The 26,261-nt window shown below is 42.9% G+C and overlaps 1 protein-coding gene and 1 long non-coding RNA gene across 2 annotated transcripts in view; one reads left to right on the top strand and one right to left on the bottom strand.

Moving 5' to 3' along the window:
• Nucleotides 1-26,261, top strand: part of LOC143987557 (sulfotransferase 6B1-like) — a 100,043-nt gene that overhangs the window by 10,003 nt on the left and 63,779 nt on the right. Inside the window, exon 2 of the mRNA XM_077486359.1 lies at nucleotides 4,405-4,653. Within this exon, the coding sequence (XP_077342485.1) occupies nucleotides 4,455-4,653 (199 nt within the window). The 5' untranslated portion in view covers nucleotides 4,405-4,454. The remainder of the gene's footprint in view (nucleotides 1-4,404; nucleotides 4,654-26,261) is intronic.
• Nucleotides 17,212-24,486, bottom strand: LOC143987558 (uncharacterized). The gene is made up of 2 exons (XR_013276662.1): nucleotides 23,937-24,486; nucleotides 17,212-19,231 (listed from the first exon to the last, which is right to left on the bottom strand). It is a non-coding gene; the product is annotated as an uncharacterized LOC143987558 (long non-coding RNA).

Raw genomic sequence — 26,261 nt, 5'->3', positions numbered from 1 at the left:
TGTGTGCAGGCCTCTGACATGATGCCTTGTCTTGAAAAGTGGGAAAGAGATATAGGTCTTATTGATGGTGGACAAAACAGATGCTTGGGGCTGGCTACTTGGTGTCAGTTTCAGCAGCACATAGACTGTAACACTTGTTTATTTTACATTTAACTTATAGAACCCCAGTACAGCTTCATTCATGGGGTAGGCGTGAAAACCCCCATTTGTCCTAAATGTCAAACTTACCCTGGTGACTTCATCCATATGCTCTGGAAATGTCCTAAATTAGTGAGATATTGGAACAGTGTTATATCAACCATCAATAACACTTATCAAGTTCAATTGATGGTTACTCATAATGACTCGGCACTTAAAGAGGGATTCCACCCAAAAAAAAAAATATTAAAAGCCAGCAGCTATAAATACTACAGCTGCTGACTTTTAATAAATGGACACTCACCTGTCCCGGGTTCCAGCGATGCCGGCAGCCGAGGCCGATCGATCGCTCGGCTCTCGGCTGCTGCAGTCACCATTCTAGGTGAGGGAATCAGGAAGTGGAGCGAATCGGCTTCACTTCCCTACTGCGCATGCGCAAGCCGCGCCACGCAATAGGAAATCTCCGCGCTGTCACTGGGACCCGTGTGTGTCCCAGCAGACAGCGCGGCAGGGTAGGAAATGGTGTAGACTCCCACGGGAGTCTATGCCCGGAAGTGGGTGAAAATACCTGTCTTTGACAGGTATCTCCACCCCCCTCCCCCCTGAAAGGTGTCAATTGTGACACCGGAGAAGGGGAGGGATCCGATCAGCGGAGGTTCCACTATAGGGTGGAATCCCGCTTTAAGTATTGACCATTTATTTGTCGTGTATCAAACGCTTACAGTATTCCAGGATGTTTAGTTGTTGTTATGTGAAATCCTATTTTGTACATGCATACCTCCCAACATTTTGAGATGGGAATGAGGGACACCTACTAGCAAATCTATGTAGGCATAGGACACACCCCCTTTAAGGAGAATTAACCCAAAAAAAAGGTAAATTAAATCTACAAGTGCTTTTTTTACTATTACTATTCCTTTATATTGGCTTTTAAAATGTACAAATGCAGAAATTTAGAAATTGGATGAAAGTTTTAGCACTGGGAAAAACTTTTTGAAAGATAAAAAGTGCATTTTATATACAACTATATAGATCAGACCAAAATGAGTGACAAATGAGGAGGAAAGAGGGACAGAGTGACATTGCTCCAAATCAGGGACAGTCTCTCGAAATCAGGGACAGTTGGGAGGTATGTACATGTTTAAAAGTATAACGTGATTTTTCTATCACTCACAAGAACTGCTTTCTATGTTGACTAATGTACAATTGCTGTGAGATTTACTGTTTTGTTACCCTATGTATTTTCCAGTTGAGGCTAGACAGCTATCTGTTTATTGCACCACCTTTAATGCTGCGTACACACGATCAGATTATCCGCCCGTGTGTGGGCTCCGGCTGACTTTTTCTTCCCCAAAGTCCGGTGGACTTAGAAAGAAGTTTTGGCTCAAAATTGTCCGCTGGACTCGGCAGTCCAGTGGACATTCCACCCATCTGTCTGCTAGTCCGTCAGACTTTTGAAATGAACGGACTTGCCCACACATGGAGAAAAGTCCGTTCATTTTGAGCGTGGCTCCAGGTAGACGGAACTAACGAAGGAAGTCAATGTCGCTGCCGCTATCAGCAAAATTGACACCTCGCTAGCCCCTTCACCTGGTATGGATTTAAAGGGGAACCCCTACGCCAAAAAAACAGCGTGGGGGTCCCCCCAAAGTCCATAGCAGACCCTTATCCGAGCACGCAGCCCGGCTGTTCAGGAAAGGGGGTGGGGACGAGCGAGCGCCCCCCCCCCTCCTGAGCTGTACCAGGCCGCATGCCCTCAACATGGGGGGGTTCTTTGGGGAAGGGGAGGCCCTGCGGCCCCCCACCCCAAAGCACTTTGTCCCCATGTTGATGAGGACAAGGGCCTCTTCCCGACAACCCTGGCCATTGGTTGTTGTGGGTCTGCGGGCGGGGGGCTTATCAGAATCCGGGAGCCCCCTTTAATAAGGGGGCCTCCAGATTCCAGCCCCCTACCCTATGTGAATGAGTATGGGGTACCATGTACCCCTACTCATTCACCTGGGGAAAAAAGTGTACATTAAAAAAAACACAACACAGGTTTTTAAAATACGTTATTAGACAGCTCCAGGGGGTCTGCTTTTCTTCCGTCTTCGGGCATCTTCTCGCTGGACTCTTCTGCTAGCTCTTTTACTAGCGGAGGAGATCGGCTTTCTCCTTCGTCACCGTCCAGGGGTCTTCTTCAGACTTCGGGGGTCTTGTCCCGCTCCTCGGTTCTTCTCGCCGGGCATCTGCTTTCTTCTTCCAGCTCTTTTACTAGCGCTGGCCCAGTCTTCTGTTGCCGTCACCGCTGCTGCCTTCTGCTTCTTCTTCTTCCGATGTTGACACAATGCTCTCTCCAGCCTTAATGGCAGGGACGCGTTGTGCGGCGACTTATATAGGGACAAGAGGCGAGGTCACCGGGTGATGTTACATGGTGACCCCGCCCCTTATGATGTCACAGTCCCGGAGGATGCTGGGACTGTGACATCATAAGGGGTGGGGTCACCATGTGACATCACCCGCTGACCCCGCCTCTTGTCCCTATATAAGCGCCACACAATGCGTCCCTGCCATTAAGGCCAGAGAGAGCGTCGTGTCAACATCAGAAGAAGGAAGAAGCAGAAGGCTGCGGCGGCAGTGGCGGCAGCGACAGAAGACCGGGCCAACGCTAGAAAAAAACCTGGAAGAAGAAAGCGGAGGCCCGGCAAGAAGAACCGAAGAGCGGGACAAGACCCCCGAAGTCAGAAGAAGACCCCCAGACGGCAGGTGCTTTGGGGTGGGGGGGGCCACAGGGCCTACAACTTTTTGGCCTAAAATTAAAAGGCTATGTGTGGTGGAAAACTAACACTGCACATCACCCTGAAAACACCATCCTGACCATGAAACATGGTGGTGGCTGCATTGTGTTGTTGGGATACTTTTCTTCAGCAGGGACAGGGAAGCTGGTCAGAGTTGTTGGGAAGATGGTGGGGCAGAGGTTCACCTTCCAGCAGGGCTAGGACCCTAAACATACAGCCAGAGCTACAATGGAATGGTTTAGATCAAAGCATATTCATGTATTAGAATTGCCCAGTCAAAGTCCAGACCTAAATTCAATTGAAAACCTGTGACAAGACTTGAAAATTGTGGTTCACATATGCTCTCAATACAATCTGACAGAGCTTGAGCTATTTTGTAAAGAAGAATGGGCAAAAATGTCACTCTCTAGATATGCAAAGCTGGTAGAGACATCCCCAAAAAGACTTTCAGCTGTAATTGCATCGAAAGGTGGTTCTACAAAGCGTTGACAAAGGGGGACTGAATACAAATGCATGCCACACTTTTCACATATTTATTTGCAGGGCTTTTTTTCAGCGGGAACGCGGGGGGATGCAGTTCCGACACTTCCAGCACAGAATGTATGCAGTTGTTGTGGGAGGTCTATTGTTGCTGGGGAGGTTTATTGTTGCTGGTGGAGGATCTACTGCTGTTGGTGGGGGGGAGGGTAAATAGTTTTTGGGAAAGATCTACTATTGAGAGAGGGGTCTATTGATGCTGGCTGCTGGGAGATCTATTGTTGCTAGTGGGGGTCTATTGTTGCTGGGGTGGGAGTTGTTATTTGTAGCGGCTCTATTGTTGCTGGGTGGTTCTTTTGTTGCTGGGGGGGTCTATTGTTGATGTCGGGGGTCTATTTTTGTTGGCTGCAGGGGATATATTTTATTGCTTTCTTGTTATCAGTGTCGAATTCTATACATTTTCCATGGTTCTGTATTCCTTAACCACTAGGCATGCACGCTATAGCTGAAAGATGGCTACAGCACGGCGCTCAATTGCCAGGAGGGCGTCCCTTCCACTTCACAATTATGTGCCACTTTGTGTTGATTTATCACATAAAATCCCAAACGTGACAAAATGTGGAAAATTTCAAGGGGTGTGAATACTTTTTTCAAGGCACTGTAACTAAAACAAGGTTTAAAAAAAAATTTTAATATCTAAAATAATGTGCAACTGTTTTTAGCTTACATGATTTTTTTGCAGAAATAAAATACTCTAATAAATACATTTTAGAATGAACATTAAGAATCTAGTGTTCAATTACATACTGTTTTTATAGTCTTTCTTATCTTATGATTACTATATATGTCTACAAAATATTATATAAGCCCTAACAAATCTTTCTGCATTTATATTTGACTAAATGATTAAACCTGGTTAAACCTAACATTTGTATAACTATGTCCAGGTGATTGTGCACGTGATTGTGCCCTTTGTCACAATTTATTAACACACCTTTCCCCTTATATACAGGTAGTTGCACAAGAAATTACCATTCTAACTTTTGTTTGCAAGAGTGAGACATGGCTAAGCAAACAATAGAACGAGAAAAACTGATGCACATGTTATTTTCACCTGAAAAAACATCACCTGAGGATTTACTGTTCGATTATAAGGGGATTTTGTACCTTCGTACTGTCAGCAGTGAGAAGTTACTTAAATTACTGGAAACATTTGAAGCCAGGGAGGATGACTTATTGATTACTTGCTTTCCCAAATGTGGTGAGTACATTTACTAAATATAACTGTACAATTTTACATTTTAATGAAACCTATTAAGTCCAAACAATAGAAATCAAGTTCCGTACCTACAGACATTCACTTCCTATCAGACACATTAAGAGTTAACACGGGCACAGACATCAGCGATCAGGATAAGTGTCCTCTCACGCTCCAAAGACCCGCTGGTAGGTATTTGACTCCTGTCCAAATCTGCTCCTAGTATGATATTCTACTGAGCGTGCCCATGATGGCTGCCTCACAGTCTGACCCAACAGCAGATAAAATCACTTTGAGTTCCCAGGGAAAAAGTTCTATAGAATATTAACTAATAAATCTGCTTATTCAGCTAACCAGCTAGTGTGACATAGCCCTTATCCAGTCTTTCTTTGGATAACAAGGAATTGGCATGCAAAAGTGGAGCGCTTTTTGGAACTTTCCCTAATCATGCCTTGGACATGCCTGGAAGGGTCATGGGCTGCCCCGGGACTGCACAATTTTTTGATTTTTAATTGTTGAGGATTATTTTGTTACTACTTCAGCATCTTTGCTGGGTCACTTTGGCATATCATAAAATTTGGTAGTCCAGGAGATTCACAATTTAAAAAAAAAAAGACCTGTCGGTCCTTGGGTCCTGATCATGCCTGACTGGGGGGAAGTGGACCTTTGCGTTAAAAATACTTTGTCATTTTGTTCCCTACCTATACTGTTATCTAAATATATAAAGTTGTTTTTGTCTTATCATGTAATATTTATATCTTTCGAGATGTATATACTGTATTTCCTGATGAAGCTGTCTACAGCGAAACTAGTTGAAATACTATACTATCTGCAATTTTAGATATCAATGTTGTTGTTTTTGTATCAATGATCTTTTTATATATGTGTTGTATATATATTTTTCTGTTTACATACTTTACCTGTACCGAGACAGTCCACATGCTCCCCTTCTTTTTGTTGGGTCTGGTTGGGGACCAGACTCTCAAACCTCTATTCCATTTAATCTGAATGATGGTACAATAGGTATAATTTTTTACTTTATATTTTCGTTGTGAAGCCACTTATATCATTATACAATTTTTTTTAAGTTAGTGCTACAGAATATTTCACTATTTTCACACACACACACACATACAGTATATATCTTTTTATTTCTATTTATTTTTGGGATGGATTAAAGTCTTTTTTTATATTGTGTTATTTATTTATTTTTGCTCTGTTGGACACAGGTCCTCTACAATAGAAGTTTCTATTTAGAATTCCTATAGGATTTAATCCAATACTGTCATGTTTACCAATTTAATAATATAATCCATGGTTAGCGTCTGCTGGCTCTATTTTGTGTATATTTGGACTATCTGATATGTTTGTCATTTTGGAGAGATCCTCATGTATTTTCTGGGGATGTTAAATGATTGTATGGATTAGGACACTGATGTCTTGCCTTTTTATCATTTTTATACCGTGATATTTTTCATTTGTAGTGTGATTCATATATCATTTCTTGGGGGTGGTTATGTATACAGTTAAAGCGGTACTAAATCCAAAAGAAACGTTTATTATATTGTGGCTTACTAATTCTTAAATGTGATAACTGCGTTTATTTTCTTTTTTAGGCTTTCTTTATTCTATTTCCATCTGGTGATCTGGCTACTAAGTCTGTTGCATTTCAAAAAAATAAGCTCTCTTTAAGTATCAGTTACGGGGATGAGACAAACCATTTGTGCCTCTAACACTCCCCTCCCTGCAGGTTAACAATCCTATTGTCCAAAGGTGCTCCATGTGTTCCATCATCGAGAGTGGGGGGGACTCTAAAGGCCCATACACATGGTACGAAAATCGGATGGAAAAATTCGTACAACAAGCTGTCTGCCGATTTTCGGTTTGTTAGTATGGTGCTTTCGACAGCCGATTTTGCTTTTTCAGGAGACAAAAGCTGGATGTGCAGACTATAACATTTTGGTCGGATGTGAACTCAATGTCCGATTTTCATTTAATTAGTATGGTTTTTGTATGAGGAAAATCGTAAGAGCAAGACTATGTATGCTTGTGTAGCGATGGCACTTTGGACAAAGTGTTTGTCATGTACAAATTTAGTTTTTGTCTCAGAACAGTAAAGAGGTTCTGAGGGTTAATTGTGTAGGTTTAACTTTGACATCAGTTTGGCTGGGCTGTGTTAGAGTTCTGCCTGGTCATGTGTACAGTTAGGTGCACATGACAGGCTCAGAACCAGGCCTGGTTGGACGCTTTGGGTATCAGCTTCCCCGGAGCCAATCAGTGTTTCCCCCGTCCCTGCTGAGGAGTCTGGGGAAGGGTACTTATGTTGCTGAAGTCACGTGTTCTAGGTTCGTTCGTGAGGCCTTAGCGGTCTGTTCCTGATTCTGTACCGGGTTAGCCCCACGAGGGGTCCCGGTCATGGGAGCATTCGTCGCTCCACAACATGCTTCGGTTGGCTAACCCCAATAGACCCACCTGGTCTAGGGTATGGATCCGTCTGTTCCCCAGTCTCTGAAACGGCTGGTCCGAGGCGCAGTAACTGAGGAAGGATTCAAGGCGTCCAGGTGTGCTCTTGGCTTGGAGGGGCACCGCAGCTCGTGTAAGTGACTGGGGGAGGACTCTTCGGAGGAGGGCCAAAAAGCTGGCATCCTGAGAAGTGCCTGGTTGCTGAGTTGTGAAGGACACTGACGAATCCACACTTTTTCCAGTACTGCCAAGGAGACAGAGAACGTTCCAGGTACTGAGCAAAAAGGTTCCTGTTCACTTTTGTTACTAGTTACACAAGGTCAAAGATTTCACAAGTTCTAGATCAGAGTGCTGACTGCCATAATCTCTGGCTAGAGATTTGTTCAGCCTTGAAGCTCCCAGCTGCGAGTGGCTACTCTCTGGGTGGTACTATATTAGCAGTTCAAGGTGCCTGAGCTTCTTCACCCTTGCCCTCTGTTCCCATATGAGACTGTGTTGTTGGATGTTACCCCTGCAAATAAAAACCTTTTCTAAAGGACTTTTATGGTGTCAGCGTCCAAATTTGTTGGGTACTAACACCTAGACGTGGAAGAACCAGCCGAGCGGAGGTAAGCCCAAGAGTTAAGGCCGCCCTGCCAAGGGTTATGGCCGCTACACTTAGAAACGAAAGAATACATACAAAACTATTCAACACATTACGTCACTTCTAACGTTGTATTGTATGAAATTGTTCATATTGTGAGTAACCTCTTCACTTTGACATGAGACTAGCATGCCACAAAAAATGGACGTTCAGTCCGACGTTCGTCCGAAAATCTAAGCGCTTGTACGAGGCTTAATACAGGAGGTGTGTTACTGGCCAGATCATCAGGTGAAAACACAGGGAAAAAGAAAAACAGATACAGCCACCACATCTAATGATTGGTAAGCTGCAATATATTACATTTTTGATACAATATGCTAATGAAAACCAGCATTAGCAGCACTTCACAGTTCAAATAAACATAAAGTCCATTAATCCAGTAAATCTGTATAATCAAAAACGATCAAAACAGTTCATCCATATGTGTCCCAAATGGCATAAATCCTTATTATTCGACTGTCACCACACCTCATGCATTGTCCCCCTATGGCATGGGTCTTCAAACTACGGCCCTCCAGTTGTTCAGGAACTACAATTCCCATCATACCTAGTCATGTCTGTGAATGTCAGAGTTTTACAATGCCTCAAGGGATGTGTAGTTTCACAACAGCTGGAGGGCCGTAGTGTGAGGATCCCTGTCCTATGGTAATAGACTCACCGGTTAAAAGATAAGTAAATGCCCGTCTTATTCAACCATTCCTGGGGCTCCAAGATCCATGCTTACATAAGAAAGATTAGTTTAAAAGGCACTCAGAACATTTAAACAGTCCTTATCGTGATCAGTCAGAACTCTCACTGCCAGATGAATTTCTTGGTTTTGGGTTTAATGCAGTAAAAAAAAATTCAGTAAATAAAGTGGAACTTAACAACATAAAGAACCTGACCCTATAAGTTGCTATTATTAACAATTGAATCAATACAAAGTGGTATACCACGCTAAAGATAAAAAATAAAATAGTAGCAACAGACCAAGAGAATTAACCATAGTAAACATAAATAAAAAACAGAATAGTCATGACTATTCTGTTTTTTATCTATTATTAACATTGCATTTTGTTGTATTTGCTACTGAGCATATAGAACCCTTATAACTAATTACTAGGTATGAGCAAAATAAAAAGTTATTTCTCAGAATTTTTTTTTTAAGATGTATTTTCCACATTTTTGGGGGGGGGGGGTGTAATGGGCTTTAACTAGTTCCTGATGGTTATATATACCTGAAGAAACCCAAATAAGACATTCTAAATAAAGAATAAGTTTAATTTTTAGGCACATTTTGCCTGAGCTGCTAAATTAGAAAACAAAAGTTTTTGTCAAAATAAATTTCACCTATCACATCCCTAGTAACTCCATATTTTACCTACACAATTCCAAAACTTACATTGTGTTTTCAGTAAAGCTCTGTGTCTTGGGGCTTATTCACATGTGTCTGGAGCTGTGTGCAGGCAGTCTATGTTATGCTATGGGGATATAAAAGCTGTACAAACACGGTCTATGCAGACCCTAGATGTCTTATTTTGAGACAGAGAAAGGAATTGAGAATGTAGATCCTGAGTGTTTTTTCTGCAGCCTCAGCTGAACTGCAGATGAATGAAAAGTAAGCGCTCTGTATAAAGACTTCCTGTTCATTGACAAACTGAAGCACATTCTTCAGTTATGAATGAACACATGAATCACTCACTATGTTCATTCAGAAAAGGAAGGGGCCAGTAAATATGACATATTTACTGTCAGATCCAAAAATGACGTATTTACTGTCAGATCCTGAAATGACCCCCCCGTGTGCCTGCAGCAACTGGCAGAAGAGAGAAAAAGGTAAGCCAGAAATGCAGGGGAAAAGGGCATGCAGGATGGCCAGGGTAACAAGGGGAAGGGTATACTGGTAGGGAGGGGGTGATCAGTGCAGTGTGGGGGGGGGGGGGCAATCACTGGAACTGATCCCCCTCTGTGGCTCTTGCTACAGCAACTGACAGACGGTTTCTCCTCTCCCTCCCATCAGCTTTCAGCTGCTGCAGGGAAGGCCACACAGGGGGATCGGATCCAGTAATTGCCCCCCTCCACTGCACTGATCACGCCTCCTGTCCACGATCCAATTCCCCCTGATTGTTAGCTGCCAAGGCCTCTGTTAAACTGATGGGGCCCAGGCCCCATACAGGGGGCCCAGCTGTACCCCCTTTTCAAATATTCGTTCATATCAAGTAGATTAACTAACATTTATGCTAAATATGCAAATAACTATTGATGTCATTTTCAGTATCAATATCATATGACGTAGTACTTGTAAAATTCATGTTGACTGTGGATTTACATAATGTTAATATTTACAATCAAGTGGAAATAGGCACACTTTGGCCAGCAGATAGAAATTGTCCAGTGGATTGCTGAGGCTGTGTCTCTTCTCGCTGATACAAAACTGTTCTTCCACTGGCCGATTTCTACCAAATGCTCTTTAAATATTAAAAGCCTACAGATGACAGCGTTGTAAAATTGGACAAGAGCAGGACAGTTTGAGCAAGGCTAGGCCCAAATGTACTAGAGACGCAGAATACAGATGGGCATTTTACTGAAAAAGAGACCACTGATGATACAGTCATGTAAAATTGGCCAGTGAAGGGCATTCATAATGAGCAAGACAATGACAACATGTACTAGAGACCTAGAACACAGAAAGGTATTTTTGCTAAAGAATTGGGGGATTCCAAGTGATAAAGCAATGAAAAATTGGGCAGCAGTGGGATAGTTTTAACCATAAATAGTAGTCCTAACAGGTGTATGTCTAATTTTTATTTTTACTATGTGGATACAAGGTGTTGTGGATATCAGGTGCTTTATGTACCAATATTTTTACACTTAGTTTTTTTTTTTCTTTCAAATGATGCAGTGGCACAACATTTACTTTTTGCTGACCAGAAATAGGGATTACAGCTCACTGCTCTTTTTGACCTGAAGTGCTGGTCTCTACAATGTAGTATTCTGTTTAATTAAAGGAGAAGTACAGCCAAAGCTTCTCCTGTGGATCAAAAAATTGCAGTTTGATCTGAAGCCAGCTGTTTGCTGACATCAAAGAGCCAGTCCAGGCTGGGGGAAGATTGTGACCATATGGTCGGAATCTACCCTTGACCGATACCTGGCTCAGCCTCTCAGCGAACCACTGAGAGCCTGAGTCAGCCGCTCCAGCCTCATTCCACTGTCCACAGCCCAGTGCTCCATGGTCACCAGCTCTCTGCTCACAGAGCACTGAGAACTGAGCGATCAGCAGTCCACTGCTGCATCCACCTTGGAAAGTATGATATCTAACAAAAAATTTAGTTCTCTTTTAACAGAACTATACCAGAACCAGGCTGGGGGAAGATTGCGACCATATGGTCGGGATCTACCCTTGACCGAAACCTGGCTCAGCCTCTCAGCGAACCACTGAGAGCCTGAGTCAGCCGCTCCAGCCCCATTCCACTGTCCACAGACCAGTGCTCCATGGTTACCAGCTCTCTGCTCACAGAGCACTGAGAACTGAGCGATCAGCAGTCCACTGCTGCATCCACCATGGAAGGCATGATATCTAACAAAAAATATAGTTCTCTTTTAACCACTTCCCACCCGGCCAATGCATATATACGGCCGGGTGGGAGCCGTCTACTCCTGATAGGCCGTTCAGGAACGTCCTTCAGGAGTAGCGGGATCGCGCGCGCTCGCGCAGCGGCGCGATCCCGATGTGCTCGTGTCACCCGGACACGGCACATCTCAGATCGGCAGGAGGGCTCTGTGATTGGCCCTCCTGATCACATGACGGCCTTGTCCAATCACGGCCGTCATGTGATGTAAACAAACAGCCGGTTGCTAGGCAATCGGCTCTCCTCTCCTCACACGGAAGTCACCGCTGAGGAGAGGAGAGCAGAACGCTGCAGCCGGCTGATGATCAGTGAGTATGGGCTGCTTTTTACAGCTTTTTACTCACTGATCATCAGTGTAGTGTAAACACACAACACACCACACAGTACAAACACAGTCCCCACATATGTCCCACTAAAATCACATGTCCCAATGATTATCTGCACACATATGTACGTGATCACCTGCACACATATGTACATGATCATTTGCGTACATATGTCCGTGATCACACAAACCAATTATTATACATTTAACGGAATTTTTTTTACCAAAAACATGTAGCAGAATACATTTTGGCTTAAATTTATGACAAAATTTGATTTTATTGGATTTCTTTTCAAATAGAAAAAAGAAAATATTGTTTTTTTTCCAAATTTCCGCTATTTTTGCGCTTATATCACAAAAAAAAAAAACGGAGTCTTGAATAAATAACACCAAAATAAAGCTCTATTTGTGCGAACAAAATGATAACAATTTCATTTGGGTACAATGTAGCATGACCGCGCAATTGTCACTGAAAGCGCTAGAGCGCTGAAAGCTGAAAATTGGGCTGGGAAGGAAGGGGGTGAAAGTGCCCTGTATTGTAGTGGATAACATGGTTTTATGTATACTTTGCTGGAGGATTAAAGAGAGTAAATGAGCTTTGTTTTGAGTATTTTAACCACTTAATAACCGGCCTATAGCCGATTAACGGCTATAGGTCGGTTTGCTATCTCTAAGAGGCCGTTAATTAACGGCCTCCCGGAGAATCGTTCGTGCGCGCCCCCCTGGGGCGCGCACGCCGGAACATCCGTGCTCGCCGAGTTCACGGGACCCGGCGCAACACGGATCGCGGTAAAGGACCAATGGCAGCGGTCCTTTACCACGTGATCGCTCCGTCCAATGACGGAGCGATCACAAATGTAAACAATTCGGCTTGCCGGGTCAAGCTAAGGTCATCAGTCTCCTCTCCTCACACCGATGCAGCGTGAGAGGAGAGGAGAACATCCCAGTGAAAATAAAAGATAACCGTGAGTGCCCAGCAGTGCCCAGCAGTGCCCAAATAGTGCCACAACAGTGCCAGAACAGTGCCAGACCAGTGACAGACCAGTGCCATCTATCACCTGTGCCACATCTGTGCCACCTGTGCGACCTGTGCCACCTTTGCCACCTCTGTGCCACCTCTGTGCCACCTCTGTGCCACCTCTGTGCCAGCAGAGCCACCCCAGTGCCACCCCAGTGCATACCAGTGCATACCAGTGCCACTACAGTGCATACCAGTGCCATACCAGTGCCACACCAGTGCCACACCAGTGCCACCTGTGCCCATCAGTGCCACCTGTGCCCATCAGTGCCACCTGTGCCCATCAGTGCCACCTGTGCCCATCAGTGCTCATCTGCGCCACTGCAGTGCCACATCAGTGCCGTCTGTGCCCACCAGTGCCGCCTGTGCCCACCAGTGCCGCCTGTGCCCACCAGTGCCGCCTGTGCCCACCAGTGCCATCTGTGTGCTAATCAGTGCCACCAGAGCCACACCAGTGTCACCAAAGTCACTATAGTGCCCATCAGTGCCACCTGTGCCCATCAGTGCCACCTGCGCCCATCAGTGCCACCTGCGCCCATCAGTGCCACCTGTGCCACTGCAGTGCCCCATCAGTGCCGCCTGTGTCCATCAGTGCCGCCTGTGTCCATCAGTGGCGCCTGTGTCCATCAGTGCCCACCTGTGCCCATCAGTGCCCACCTGGGTGTTAGCTTTCCAAAATGGGGTCACTTTGTGGGCGTTTCTATTGTCCTGGTGCTCCAGGGCCTTCATAAGTGTAATAGGTGGTTGAGGTATTAGATGTGTAATTTATGCTCCTAGAACGCCTGAAGTTGCTACTTCAATGTTGGACTTGTGTATGTGGCCAGGCTGTGTAAAAGTCTAACACATGTGGTATCACCGTACTCAGGAGGAGCAGCAGAATGTATTTTGGGGTTTCATTTGTGGAATGTATATGCCGTGTGAGAGAAATAGCCTGGTAAAATGACAATTTGGTGTGAAAAAAAATTAAAATAAAAAAAATCTTTATTTTGCAAAGAATTGTGGGAAAAAATTACAACTTCAAAAAACTAACCGTGCCACGTACTAAATACCTTGGAATGTCTACTTTCCAAAAAGGGGTCATTTGGGGGGTTTTTGTACATTACTGGCTTGTTAGGGTCTCCAGAAATGAGATAGACTGTCAGTACATCAGCTGTGATCAAATTGATACATTTTCAGTGATTGGCACCATAGCTTGTAGACCCTATAACTTTCACGCAGAATAAATAATATCCACTAATTTGGGTTATTTTTACTAAAGACATTTAGCAGTATACATTTTTGGCCAAATTTATGAAGAAAAATTACTTATTTGCAAAAAATTTTAATAGAAATGAAGAAAAATGCTTTTTTTTACAAAATTTTCGGTATTTTTTCATTAATAGCACAAAAAATAAAAAACGCAGAGGTGATCAAATACCACCAAAAGAAAGCTCTATTTGTGGGAAAAAAAGGACGAAAATTTCAGATGGGTACAGTGTTGCATGACCGAGTAATTGTCATTCAAATTGTGAGAGCACTGAAAGCTGAAAATTGGTCTGGTTATTAAGGGTGTTTAAGTGCCCAGTGGTCAAGTGGTTAAACAGCAAACAGCAAATATGCTCTCAAAGAAATGAAAACCCCAAAATACCGCCCCTAAAACTAAAACCTTGGAGGCATTGCAGCAGTAAAATAGGAGAACCCCACTATTCACAGAGAGCAATAATGTTGTCAGTCACCACATCCCAATAAAATCACATGAAAGAAGAGAAAAACAATCCCCCTAAGGAGCAGGACTTTCAGAATGACTGAGAACACCAATATATAAAAAAAATGTAATAAAGTTTATTAAGTAGTACAGCAATTAAATAAATATATATCATATAAAATATACAAAAAAGATATAATATAACACATGAAAAGATGGCCCATGAGTCCAACCCAACGATCGTTTCAGGCTTCCTGCCCTTCTTCAGGGAGTTTATAGACATATATAGAGCCCACTATATATTACCAGTAAAAGTGGTTCTGTATAGTGCCCCACACGACAAAAGATGACTCTGATATTGGCACAAAATCACAGAGTCATCTTTTGTCACGTGGGGCACTATACAGAACTACTTTTACTGGAATATAGTGGGTTCTATATATGTCTATAAATAGCCTGAAGAAGGGCAGGAAGTCTGAAACAATCGTTGGGTTGGACGCTTGAGCCATCTTTTCATGTGGTATATTATATCTTTTTTGTATATTTTATATGATATATATTTATTTAATTTTTGTACTACTTAATAAACTTTATATCATTTTTTTGATATATTGGTGTTCTTAGTGACTCTAAAAGTCCCGCTCCTTAGGGGGATTTTTTTTCTCTTCTTTCTTGCAGCAGTAAAAAGCACACACTAAATGTAAGAAGAAAACCCCCAGTCAGCAAAGAGAGTGGTTGCTCAAAAAGAGCAATCAGAATTAAAACAAAGATCCCTAACTGGCCCTAATCACTTTCTAAACAGTATAGTAACGTCCAATACGCTGAAACTATGGGGTTGATTTACTAGAACTGGACGATGCTAAATCTGATGCAGCTGTGCATGGTAGCCAATCAGCTTCTAACTTCAGCTTGTTCAATTAAAGTTGTTGTGTACTGCTGTACCTTTTTTCCCTGCAAGGTAAAGTCATAATGTGCTAGTATGCATTGCATACTAGCACACTATGTGAAACTTACCTTAAAACTAAGCTGTTCCAGCAATGTCAGCACTGCAGCCACTTTTATCCTCACTGGTCTTGCTTCCGGCATGCGCACGGAAGCCACCATTCACAACACAGGGCTCAGAAGAAATGGCACAGGTGGCCGTTCCTTCAGAGCGAATCCACCAGTGATGTCACTGGCTGCATGTAATGTAAATATCTCCTAAACGGTACACATTTAGGAGATATTTACACTACCTATAGGTAACTCTTACTTCCTCTTTAAGCTTTGACGATAAAAAACTTGGAAGCTGATTACACTCTCCAGTTTTAGTGAGACACCCTATATAAGGGAGGGGGTTGGCTTATCCAAATACCTAAAAGTCCTCTTATTTGTATTCTAAAACCTTGGTGGCCATCGTTGAGAGGCTGTGCAGTGCTGTAAAAAAACTCACCCCTAATTATTTGCAGCAAGAGTTTGTACTATCACCCAAAAGCACAACCAATATAGTTTGTCTATGCAGGCAATATGCAGAACCTGTATATGAAATTGGTGATTTTGAATGCACCTCCACATCTCTATAACAAGCAATAAGGGCATGCTTTCAGCTATAAAAGCCCAGGGCTAACACCACCTCGTCCTCTCCTTCTCAACATTCTACTCTCTTAGGTTTTTCTTTGGTTCCAAGAGAAATAAAAATGCAACATGTCATTACAATGGGAAGCTTTAGCCAAGTGTGCCAGACTTACAAGCATAAGGGCCGGTTCACACAGCGAGGCGCGGCGAGGCGTCTCCGACTTACCTCGCCGCGACCTGCGGGGAGCTCAGCGGCGACTTGCAGAGGACTTCTGTATAGAAGTCAATGCAAGTCGCCCCCGAAGTCGCCCCGAAGTAGTACAGGAACCTTTTTTCTGAGTCGGAGCGACTCGAGTCGCTCCTCTCAGAACGGTTCCATTGTACAGAACGGGGGCGACTTGCGGGAGCGAGGCAAGGCGAGCCGTGTCGCCTCGCTTTGCTGTGTGAACCGGCCCTTATGGTATATCAAGAAGATTAATAAAACAGCATAGTATAAGTACTATACAATATCTCACAAAAGTGAGTTCACCCCTCACATTTTTTGTAAATAGTTTATTATATCTTTTCATTAGGTTAATATATAACCCTGACAGTGTATTGCAAGATTCAGTCTCGTGTTTTACACACACTATGCTAAATAGGTTAGAGGTAAGCCACCAAAGAGAATGAAAAAAAGAGTCACCAGTTTATTGCATGCTCACAATCACAATTCACATCCAAGTTTCAGTAACCACACTAGCCAAGCTTTAAGAAACTTATTTTTCATAGCTAGCACACTTTCCATAGAGCACTGTGATGTCCTCTCTTAGATGTGGGGGGGGGGGGGGGGGAGTGGTAGTTTCCTATTGTCTGGTAATGTTAATTATCTCTGCAGTAGATGATCAATTACAACTCTATGGTTACTATATATAAAATAAAAACATATTTATATTGATGTGCAATACAGCCAGGGCAACCATATGTGTCCCTGTCATCTCTACGATGAAAGAAAAATGCCACAATGTGCCCTGTGGTAGTATGTTCAAAGGTGAAAAGGTGTTGAAATTGGGTGTTCATAAGTAATTTATAACTGAGAGTAAATAATTGAGTTGATTTAGCGTGTAACGTTACTCCAAGATTTAAGACTTAATGGCAGTGGATTCCCAAAAATAAGGGTAGTACGATTGTGTTAGGTGTGACCTCAACAAGTCACCTATTTGTCAGGTTATGTTACCGTTTCCCAATTATTAGTTAGAGTTCTTATCCAAGCAAAGAGACACGGAGATATTATTCAGTATTTCTGCTCAGAAGTCCGTCGTTAACTCTGACTGTCTCTGACTGACTCTGGCTCTGAGGCTTCTTTATTACATCTTTTATAGACAGAAAAGAGCAAACATCAGCAAATGTAAAAAAACAACATTTTCAAAGAAAAGACAATTCTCCGGGTGTTATCAGCTGATAAGACAATCTTCTGGGCGTAGACTGCTTTTTAGGGCTGATGCGGCCTCTTCTTGATGAGTACGTGACAATAGATGACGAATCCTTATTTTACAGAGAAGGATAGAAAAATACATGTATTTAGTAAGACATACGGTCAACCATTTTTTGTTTAGACACCCCTTAATCCTTACATTTCCCCCTTTGACATCACCCCTCCCTCTTGCCCTGGGTCCACCTGAACAAGTTCTAGTCAGCCTATATCCAGAGTACTCTCCCTGACCGCGAGTTGTCAGAGGGGTATACACCCATCCCCCTGGACAGTACCAACATCTAAAATTCAGGAAGAGTGGCTTTTCTGACAGATGGGTGATGTCAAGAAACTAAATCTACCTATCTTCACAAAAGTTCCATCTTTTCCGCATCATTTACCTTGGCTTTCTTGCAAAAGCACATGAGCAGTTTAAAGCATACATAAAAGAAAAATACGAATAAGAGCACCACTATAATCGTCATTGCTGCCTTCTTAACCCAAGAGAATAACCCTGAGAAACTAAAAGTTCCACCAAACGGATCCCAGTCGCGACCAATATTTCGGGCCTTCTCTTGTAAATTCTTTACTTCCGTACGGTGTTGTGCAATGATGTCATAATAGTCAGGTACCTCAATACTGGTATTATGTATCCAAGTACAGCACTCATAGTCCTCAGTAGTTTCACAGAGTCCTGTCAGTGCTGCACTCATACTTTCAATTGCTAATTCATGTAATTCTAATTGTTGTCTGATGGCTCTGGTCTCCAGATTTAACTTAGTAATGTCATCAGAGTTTTTCTCCAAAACATCATTAATAATTCCTGTATAGTTATTTAGTCTTTTCATTAAGTCTATACCCCATCCTGTCCAGGACGGGAACCAAGCCCATGCCATGTCCTTCTTCAGGAATATTTCTCTTTTACTACGATACCTGAGGGGATATCTAGGATGCATGCTAGCTTCTAATAGGTGATCACCTCGTTCATCACCTACTACTCCCATTACTGGTACTAAACTTGCGAGGTAGCACCATCCCTGAGCTCTTCTAGGTATCCAAGTATAACATTTATCCTCACAACAGATGTATATATTGTTTCCCAGTGCTACTGATCTTGAACTGATATCATTTCTATAACGAGAGGTGTATCCATAGAGGGATAAGTTGGATACTAACCACCTAACATTATTATCCACAATGTTAGTGAGGAAGTCAGATAATGTCTGGTGTGTGCTGGAATTACTGGGGTAGAAGCTTCCATTTAATACGACAATGGACAAATTAAACTTGCTGTCTTGGCATTCTCCATTTCCTCCCGTTGTGTTCCCTAAGCTGAAACACCAATCAGGGAAAAAGGCGAGACCATTTGACTTAAACATTACTGTCTCGCTGGTATTTGTTCTAATTATGTTAATGCTACTGTTAGCAAGATCAGTATAGTTTATAGGAACTGCCATCAGTGGTATACTTGCTGTGCTGGGGTGTAATTTGCTACAAATCCAACATTTCTCATATCCTGACTTCTGGGCATAAGCATATTTAAACTTCAGTAATAACATTTTTTTAGAAAATCCTTCATCCTTGTGTATTTTATTCTGTGAGGTAACCAAACTATTAGCCAGAATTACTGAAACAATAAAAAGATACATGTTGTCATTTGCCAACTGGCTCCTTTTTACAATGAGAAGCGTGGATCCAGGTAGGTTTCCCTTCCAATTTCACTGAATAGCACCTGGAAAGGACCTTCAAACCTTGGTTCCAGTGTCTTTCTGGTATGTTTCTTTACATAAACATAGTCTCCTGGTTGTAGATCGTGTGTACCTGTGACAGAATTAGGGTCTGGAAGAGAAGAATACACACTCTTGTGGATTTTAGTCAGACGCTGTTGCAACTGTATTACATACGTAGTTAAACTATCACATTGTAATTGCATACTTTGAGGAAAATATAAACCTAATCTAGGTGCACTTCCAAACAGTATTTCATATGGGGATAACCCTGTTTTTCCTGTTGGGGTGTACCTAATAGAGAACAAAGCTAAAGCTAGGCACTCAGGCCATGGTTTATTTAACTCTTGCATAGCTTTTTGTATTTTCAGCTTGATTGTACCATTTACTCTTTCTACTGATCCTGAACTCTGTGGGTGGTAAGGAGTATGAAAACTTTGTTGAACCCCTAACATTGCCATCACATTTTGCATTATTTCTCCCGTGAAATGTGTCCCCCTATCTGATTCTATTGTTTCTGGGAGACCAAACCTAGGTATCAGCTCAGTAATCAGTTTCTTGGCGGTGGCTTTTGCCGTAGCTGATTTCACAGGATAACTTTCGGGCAGCCTGAAAATAGGCAGATGCACACGAGAACAAATTCAAAGGGGCCGCTCTTAGGCATTTGTATGTAGTCAATCTGCAGTCTCTGAAAGGGATATTGGGCCCGGACCTGATGTTTACGTGGGGTTTTCACTCTCTGTCCTGGGTTATTAATCAGACAGATTTGGCATGCAGCACAGTAGTTCCTTGCAGTACTACTGAATCCAGGGGCTAGCCATCCTTGGCTTACAATCCTATACATAGAATTGGAGCTGACATGAGTGGGTAAGTGGACAGCCGCTGCCATTGCGGGGTATAGAGAAGCGGGTAGACATATTTTGTCTCCTTCTCTCCATACATTGTCAAGGCCTGGTGCAGCTCCCTCCTTAACCCAACGGTCCTTCTCAATAGCCCCTGCTTGTTCCTGTAGTTCGATTAGCTGCTACCATGTGGTTTCGGGCATACTCACCTGTACCGTGGCTAAGGTCTCAGGGCTTACTTCCCCTAGAGCTGCCTTCTTTGCAGTTAAATCTGCAAATGCGTTTCCTTTTGCCTCAGTTGTTTTTGCGCTCGTGTGTGCCGCTATCTTCATGATGGCTACTCTTATAACCTTTTGAAGATTGTTCAGGACTCTTTTGATTCCTTCACCATGTTTAACAGGTGTGCCTGCTGCTGTAAGGTAACCTCTAGCTTTCCATATGTGGCCATAATCATGTGCCACACCGTAGGCGTATGCGGAATCAGTGTAAATGTTCCCTTCTTGTCCCTCTAAGTGTTCTAGGGCTTTCTCTAGAGCGGTTAGTTCCGCTTCTTGTGCCGACATGTGTGCTGGTAGTGACTTTGCCTCAATTACCTGTGTGTCCGTTACCACAGCATAACCTGTGTGATATTTACCTTTGTCATCGGCAAATCTACTACCATCTATGTACAGTGTGTGTTCTGCATTTGTAATGGGTATGTCTGTGACATGTGGGAACCCCGTGGTTTCTTGTTCCATAAGTTGGAAACAATCGTGTTCATCAGATGTTATGTCCTGAAATGAAAGTGTGTCAGAATCCTGAGTATCTTGTGCTGTATCTACACCATTATCATCATTACTCCCCCCTGTCAAATCTGTCTGTAATGGTAAAAGCTGTGCTAAGTTAAAAGAAGTGCATCGCTGAAAGGTAACATTGGGGGGTAGGAGCAAAGTGCATTGTAGACGCAGCTGCCTTGCCATTGATATGTATTTTTGGCTGGACCTGTGACAAGATGGCGTGTATGTCATGTGTGGTATGTACCACTACAGGATTGTCTAAGACAATTTCTGAGGATTTGTCAATGATAATTGACACTGCTGCAACTGCTCGTACACAGGACGGTGATCCTCTAGAGACAGGATCGAGAGCCGCCGAGAAGTATGCTACCGGCCTTTGTTTGATGTGTTGTTGTGTCAACACCCCTGTTGCGTGTCCCGTGATTTCAGCAATGTACAAATGAAATGTTTTGGTATAATCAGGGATCCCTATCGCAGGTGCCGAAATTAGTAACCTTTTTAAGGTGCTAAAAGATTCATGACCTGCTTCTGTGAGTACATAGGGTACTATTTTCAAGCAATCATATAATGGCTGCATCAGAGAACTGGCATGTGGTATCCATTGTCTACAATATGATACCATTCCCAGAAACATACGAAGTTGCTTAAAGTTGCGTGGGATATTCATTTGTCTTATGGCCTGGACTCGTTCTTCAGTGAGATGTCGAGTACCCTGGGATATACAGTGGCCCAAAAAGACAACCTTTTTCTGACATACCTGTAACTTAGTTCTATTCACCTTGCACCCTTTTTCAGCCAGGAATTGTAACAATGAGAGAGTGGCTTTTAAACAAGTATCGTTATCCGGACAACATAACAATAGGTCATCTACATATTGCAACAATACACAAGTGTCAGGCGGTTGCCATTCCCCCTATTTTTACTTTTTAAGGTTTAGTCAGTGGGGCATCAGTCAGGAGCCTGTCATAACCACTTATGGGTATGGTGTCACGGGACGTCATGTGTGGAGGGACTACTGAATCAGACAACAGACTGCGTGACGCTCCTGTGTCAACCAAACAAGGAATATGTTTACCTTCCACCTTCATCAACATGTGGAGCATTTTGTTCTCTGATTCAGCTAGGACTGGGGCAAGTCATGCGGTCGGATCGTCCCTATCATTGGTACGCCTCTGTCTGTAGTCCCTCGTGTCTCTGTCCGTGTTTCCTTCCTGTTCGTCTTTTATCCTTTTCCTACAGTCTCTTTTTATATGTCCCACCTTGTTGCAGTAATAACAGGTAAGAGTTTTACGGGAGGAATTCCCTCCTTCATTGACCCGGGCAACAGTGTTAACTCCCGGTGTCCTTCTGGGTTTAGTTTCTGCTAAATCAGCCTCTATGCCTTGTGCTTTCTGCAACAATGTTCCTCTGTCCCGTATGGCTCTCCATTCGGGAGTACATGCCTTCAGTTTGTCACCTATTTGGGGTACTAGTCCTTCCATAAACTGTCGATTGAAAGCCCTAATGGTGACGGGTAAGGCTAAATCTAGACCTTCGTCAGCCATCATGCTTTCCATGTTGAGGTAAAATTCTGTAACAGTCTGACCTGGGGCCTGTTTTATGGGCGCTGTCGAACCCCTTTCCTGCTGTTTCCCTTGGCAAAATTCTCGTAACTGAGCAATAAACAGGGGTCTAGAGTCTATATGACGAGGATGTACTCCTGGCGGATCTGCCGCTGGATCCCCTTGTGGTCTATGTGGAGCAATTTCATTCATAAATTGATTAAACATCGTTAGTGTCATTTTATGTCTACATAAATCTTCCCCATCTTGCCAAGTTGCTTCATGTGTGTCTAGTAATTGTGTCACGAATCTACAGAATGCGGCAGGTTTTGCTACGGGATCAGGAGCATTCTGTATTAATGCCATAAGAGTGTCAGCCGACCAAGGTGTCCATGTCCTCAGAACGACTTGTCGGGTCACTGTAGGTGGCTGTCCTGCTTGACCCGCATTTGGATTATTTACTTGTATTACCCTAGTCCGACTATGGACTGGAGCTACGGGCTCTGGTCTTTGAGCGCCGCAATGTACACATTCCTGTGCCCAGTCTGGGTTCTGGATACCGCATACTCGGCATACCCATCCTCTTCCTCTTAAGGAAGGATAAAGTTTTGGTCTTTCATTACCTGGTGTGGTAGTGTTATAAGGAGGTGGAGTACCTCCCGTATTTACCCTATCGCCGGGAGCAGAAGGAAGACTTTTGTGTCGGACCTTCATATCCCATCCACCCTTTTCCTGACAATACTCCCATCCCTCCTCTTCAGCCCTGTTGGAAACCTTAATTAAACATTGTATTTGTGATACCCATCTGTTCTGCAATATCTCTCCCTGTCTGTCTTTCTTTATTTCTTCCCAACCTTCTACACTTAATCCATTTTCTCCATCCATCCCCAATTTCTTGAGAATCCTATTTGTACCCTGTGCCTTATCCTTCCCATACAACATTGTAATTATGTCTTTAACAGCATAACATTTCTGAGATTCCTCCTGGGGTTTACCATGTGTCTGGCCCATTTTGACAGTCCTGCCTAGGTGGCGTTTGGATCACTTACTAAGTGTCTCGTTGCCTTCTCCTCCTAGGGTGCCAAAATACTAAAAACCTCTCCTAGATGAGATTTCTGAAATCGAATTACCTTATATGCTAGCCAACTGACAAATATTATTACCAGACTGACAGCTACAACATATACAAGCATTCCCTTTTGGTGGCCAAACACATATGACTAGGTCTCCAGGACTTTGTGGAGACCTTATTTCCCTTCCCATTACCATGGAATCTCTCAGCATTCGTTTCTTATTCCTGCTTTATCGAGGCAGTCAGGACTTATACTTTCAACCCGTTTTTAGGCTCATGAATCAAAAAGCGTATATCAAACTTAAGTGTCGGACCCCCAAAGTACTCTTACGAGTTAAGGGCGCATTCCGTTACCCATTGGGATGATATATGTTTCATTTCTCACCATACAAACAGGGCTTATCTCATTCACAACAGACAGATGACAAGTAGACAGACAAGAAACAACGGTAACATAAGCCAAAATATTAAGTTCAAGACCCGCTTACTACAGAGGTTGGTTTTTACCTGAAGAACAATTCAGACAGATCAGGTGGGCACAAATCTAAGAAGCACAGAGTTTATAAGAAAATAAAGCTTTTCTTACCTGCGCAGGATTTGTCTGTGGTTCTTGATGTGCCCGACCATTTCGTTCCGTCCTTATGTTCGTTCGCCTCTTGTAGTTTCTTCAGCGAGTCCCTATTCGCGGCGCCAGAAATGTTAGGTGTGACCTCAACAAGTCACCTATTTGTCAGGTTATGTTACCGTTTCCCAATTATTAGTTAGAGTTCTTATCCAAGCAAAGAGACACGGAGATATTATTCAGTATTTCTGCTCAGAAGTCCGTCGTTAACTCTGACTGTCTCTGACTGACTCTGGCTCTGAGGCTTCTTTATTACATCTTTTATAGACAGAAAAGAGCAAACATCAGCAAATGTAAAAAAACAACATTTTCAAAGAAAAGACAATTCTCCGGGTGTTATCAGCTGATAAGACAATCTTCTGGGCGTAGACTGCTTTTTAGGGCTGATGCGGCCTCTTCTTGATGAGTACGTGACAATAGATGACGAATCCTTATTTTACAGAGAAGGATAGAAAAATACATGTATTTAGTAAGACATACGGTCAACCATTTTTTGTTTAGACACCCCTTAATCCTTACAATTGTAAAACATGTTGGGATAACATAACAGGCTTATTACATTGACAGCTTGGTGTACTCTAATTGAGTGAGGGATTCCATAATCTTAACAAAAATGTTGGGTGAAAGAGGAAATTTCTGTCTTTTACCATTAGATATCTCAAATTCCATGGACAACAGTCCATTGGTATACACTCTCACATTTGGAATAGATACATAACTGGCAATAGGGTTAGAGCAGCAAACCCAAACGTTTCAAGACCCAATCTGATTAGCTAGTGAACTCTGTCGAATGCCCTTTCTGTAAAATGACAGAAGCAGAGAAGGCATCCCAGTGGCATCAGCTTGTTTGATCAAATTTATTGACCTCCTCGTCTCTTTAGATGTGTCAGCTTTTAGTGGTAGTGAGTCCCTGTAGAATGCAAACTCAGGGTTCCTCAAGGCACAGAGTCTAAGCCTCAGCCTGATTCTAAACCAGGGCCCCTGATGGTGGGGATGGACTTGCAAACTGAAATCAGGTGGCAGCCCGCAGGTACACCCAGTTGAAGATGCAAAGACCACTCACATGTCACAGTACTAACAACAGGAGACAGAAGAAGATCCAGGAAATAAGCTGAGGTCAGGGCGGGTGGCAGGCAAGCACAAGCGGTAGACAGAGCCGGGGCCTGTACACGGGAAGTCAGACACTAAATACATGTAATATTTGGCAACTGCAAGCCCAGAGAACAAGGAAGTTGCTTAGGCAACACAGGGTGCACTTAGCATGTCTTATATAGGGAAAACAATTAGGAGGCGGGCCAGGACATGATAGAAAGGGAACCCACAGTGTAGCGGAAGACACCCATAGGTGAACACAGAAGCCAAACACGTGTGAATAGAATCACAGGCCTAGAAGAACCACTGCAGCAAGGAAATAAAAATTCCATAGGCTGGAAATTGCAGGCTCAACTGTGACAAAGGGCTTGTTGCCCCTTGACAAAGCCTACCTGATCTGCAGTGATCAGGTTAGGTAGTATGTCCATCTACAAGGAATTATTTTAGCATACAATTTGATATCCACATTCAAAAAGGATAATAGTCTATAACTAAGGGGGTACGGGATGTCTTTGTGAGGGTTTGGAATAATAACCATAACTTGCAGCATCTCCTTGGGACAAGAGCTTAACTCAGTCAGTAGCATGATTAATGCATCTGCAAGATGTGAGGGCCGAATCTTACAAAACTGTTTGTAGTATTTAAATAGGAATGATTCAGCTCTACGGGCTTTGCTATTTGGGAGAGACTAATATGTAAGTATTATTTTGAGCTGGGAGAATAGGTGAGACAAAGGTTGCAGTTACTCTTGTGTCAAGGAGGAAAGGTGTAACATATTGACTTTTTTTTTTATCTTCAGTAAGCTGGGGGTTGCAGGGATCAAGGCAAAGGTTATCCCTGCACCCCCAGCTTACTGAAGATAAAAAAAAAGCAATAAAAATCAAGGCAAAGGTTATACAGATAGTAGCTACTAAACAAATTTGAAGCATTTGAGCATTTTGCGCATTTAATAGTTTCTTGTGGGTGGTTGGGTCTTTTATGTATAATATTTTAGATTTAGTGTGTTGATATGTTTTAAATTGAATATCTTGACAAAATGAGTTAGAGTTTGAGATATAAAGAGCTGATTACTTATCAGAGAAAAAACAGTTAACAATAAGAAACAACTTGGAAAAATCTTAGGCAATATGTACAGCCTGGGCTGCACCTTAGGTCACTAAACAGTATTACTGTTCCTTCTAGAGTGCTCAAGGAGCA

Source organism: Lithobates pipiens, unplaced genomic scaffold (assembly GCF_037356315.1).
Source record: "Lithobates pipiens isolate NorthernLeopardFrog02 unplaced genomic scaffold, aLitPip1_a1.2 Scaffold_18, whole genome shotgun sequence".
Taxonomy (NCBI): Eukaryota; Metazoa; Chordata; class Amphibia; order Anura; family Ranidae; genus Lithobates; species Lithobates pipiens.
Note: the sequence above shows the minus strand (reverse complement) of the source record. Positions and strands in the feature narration are given on the sequence as shown.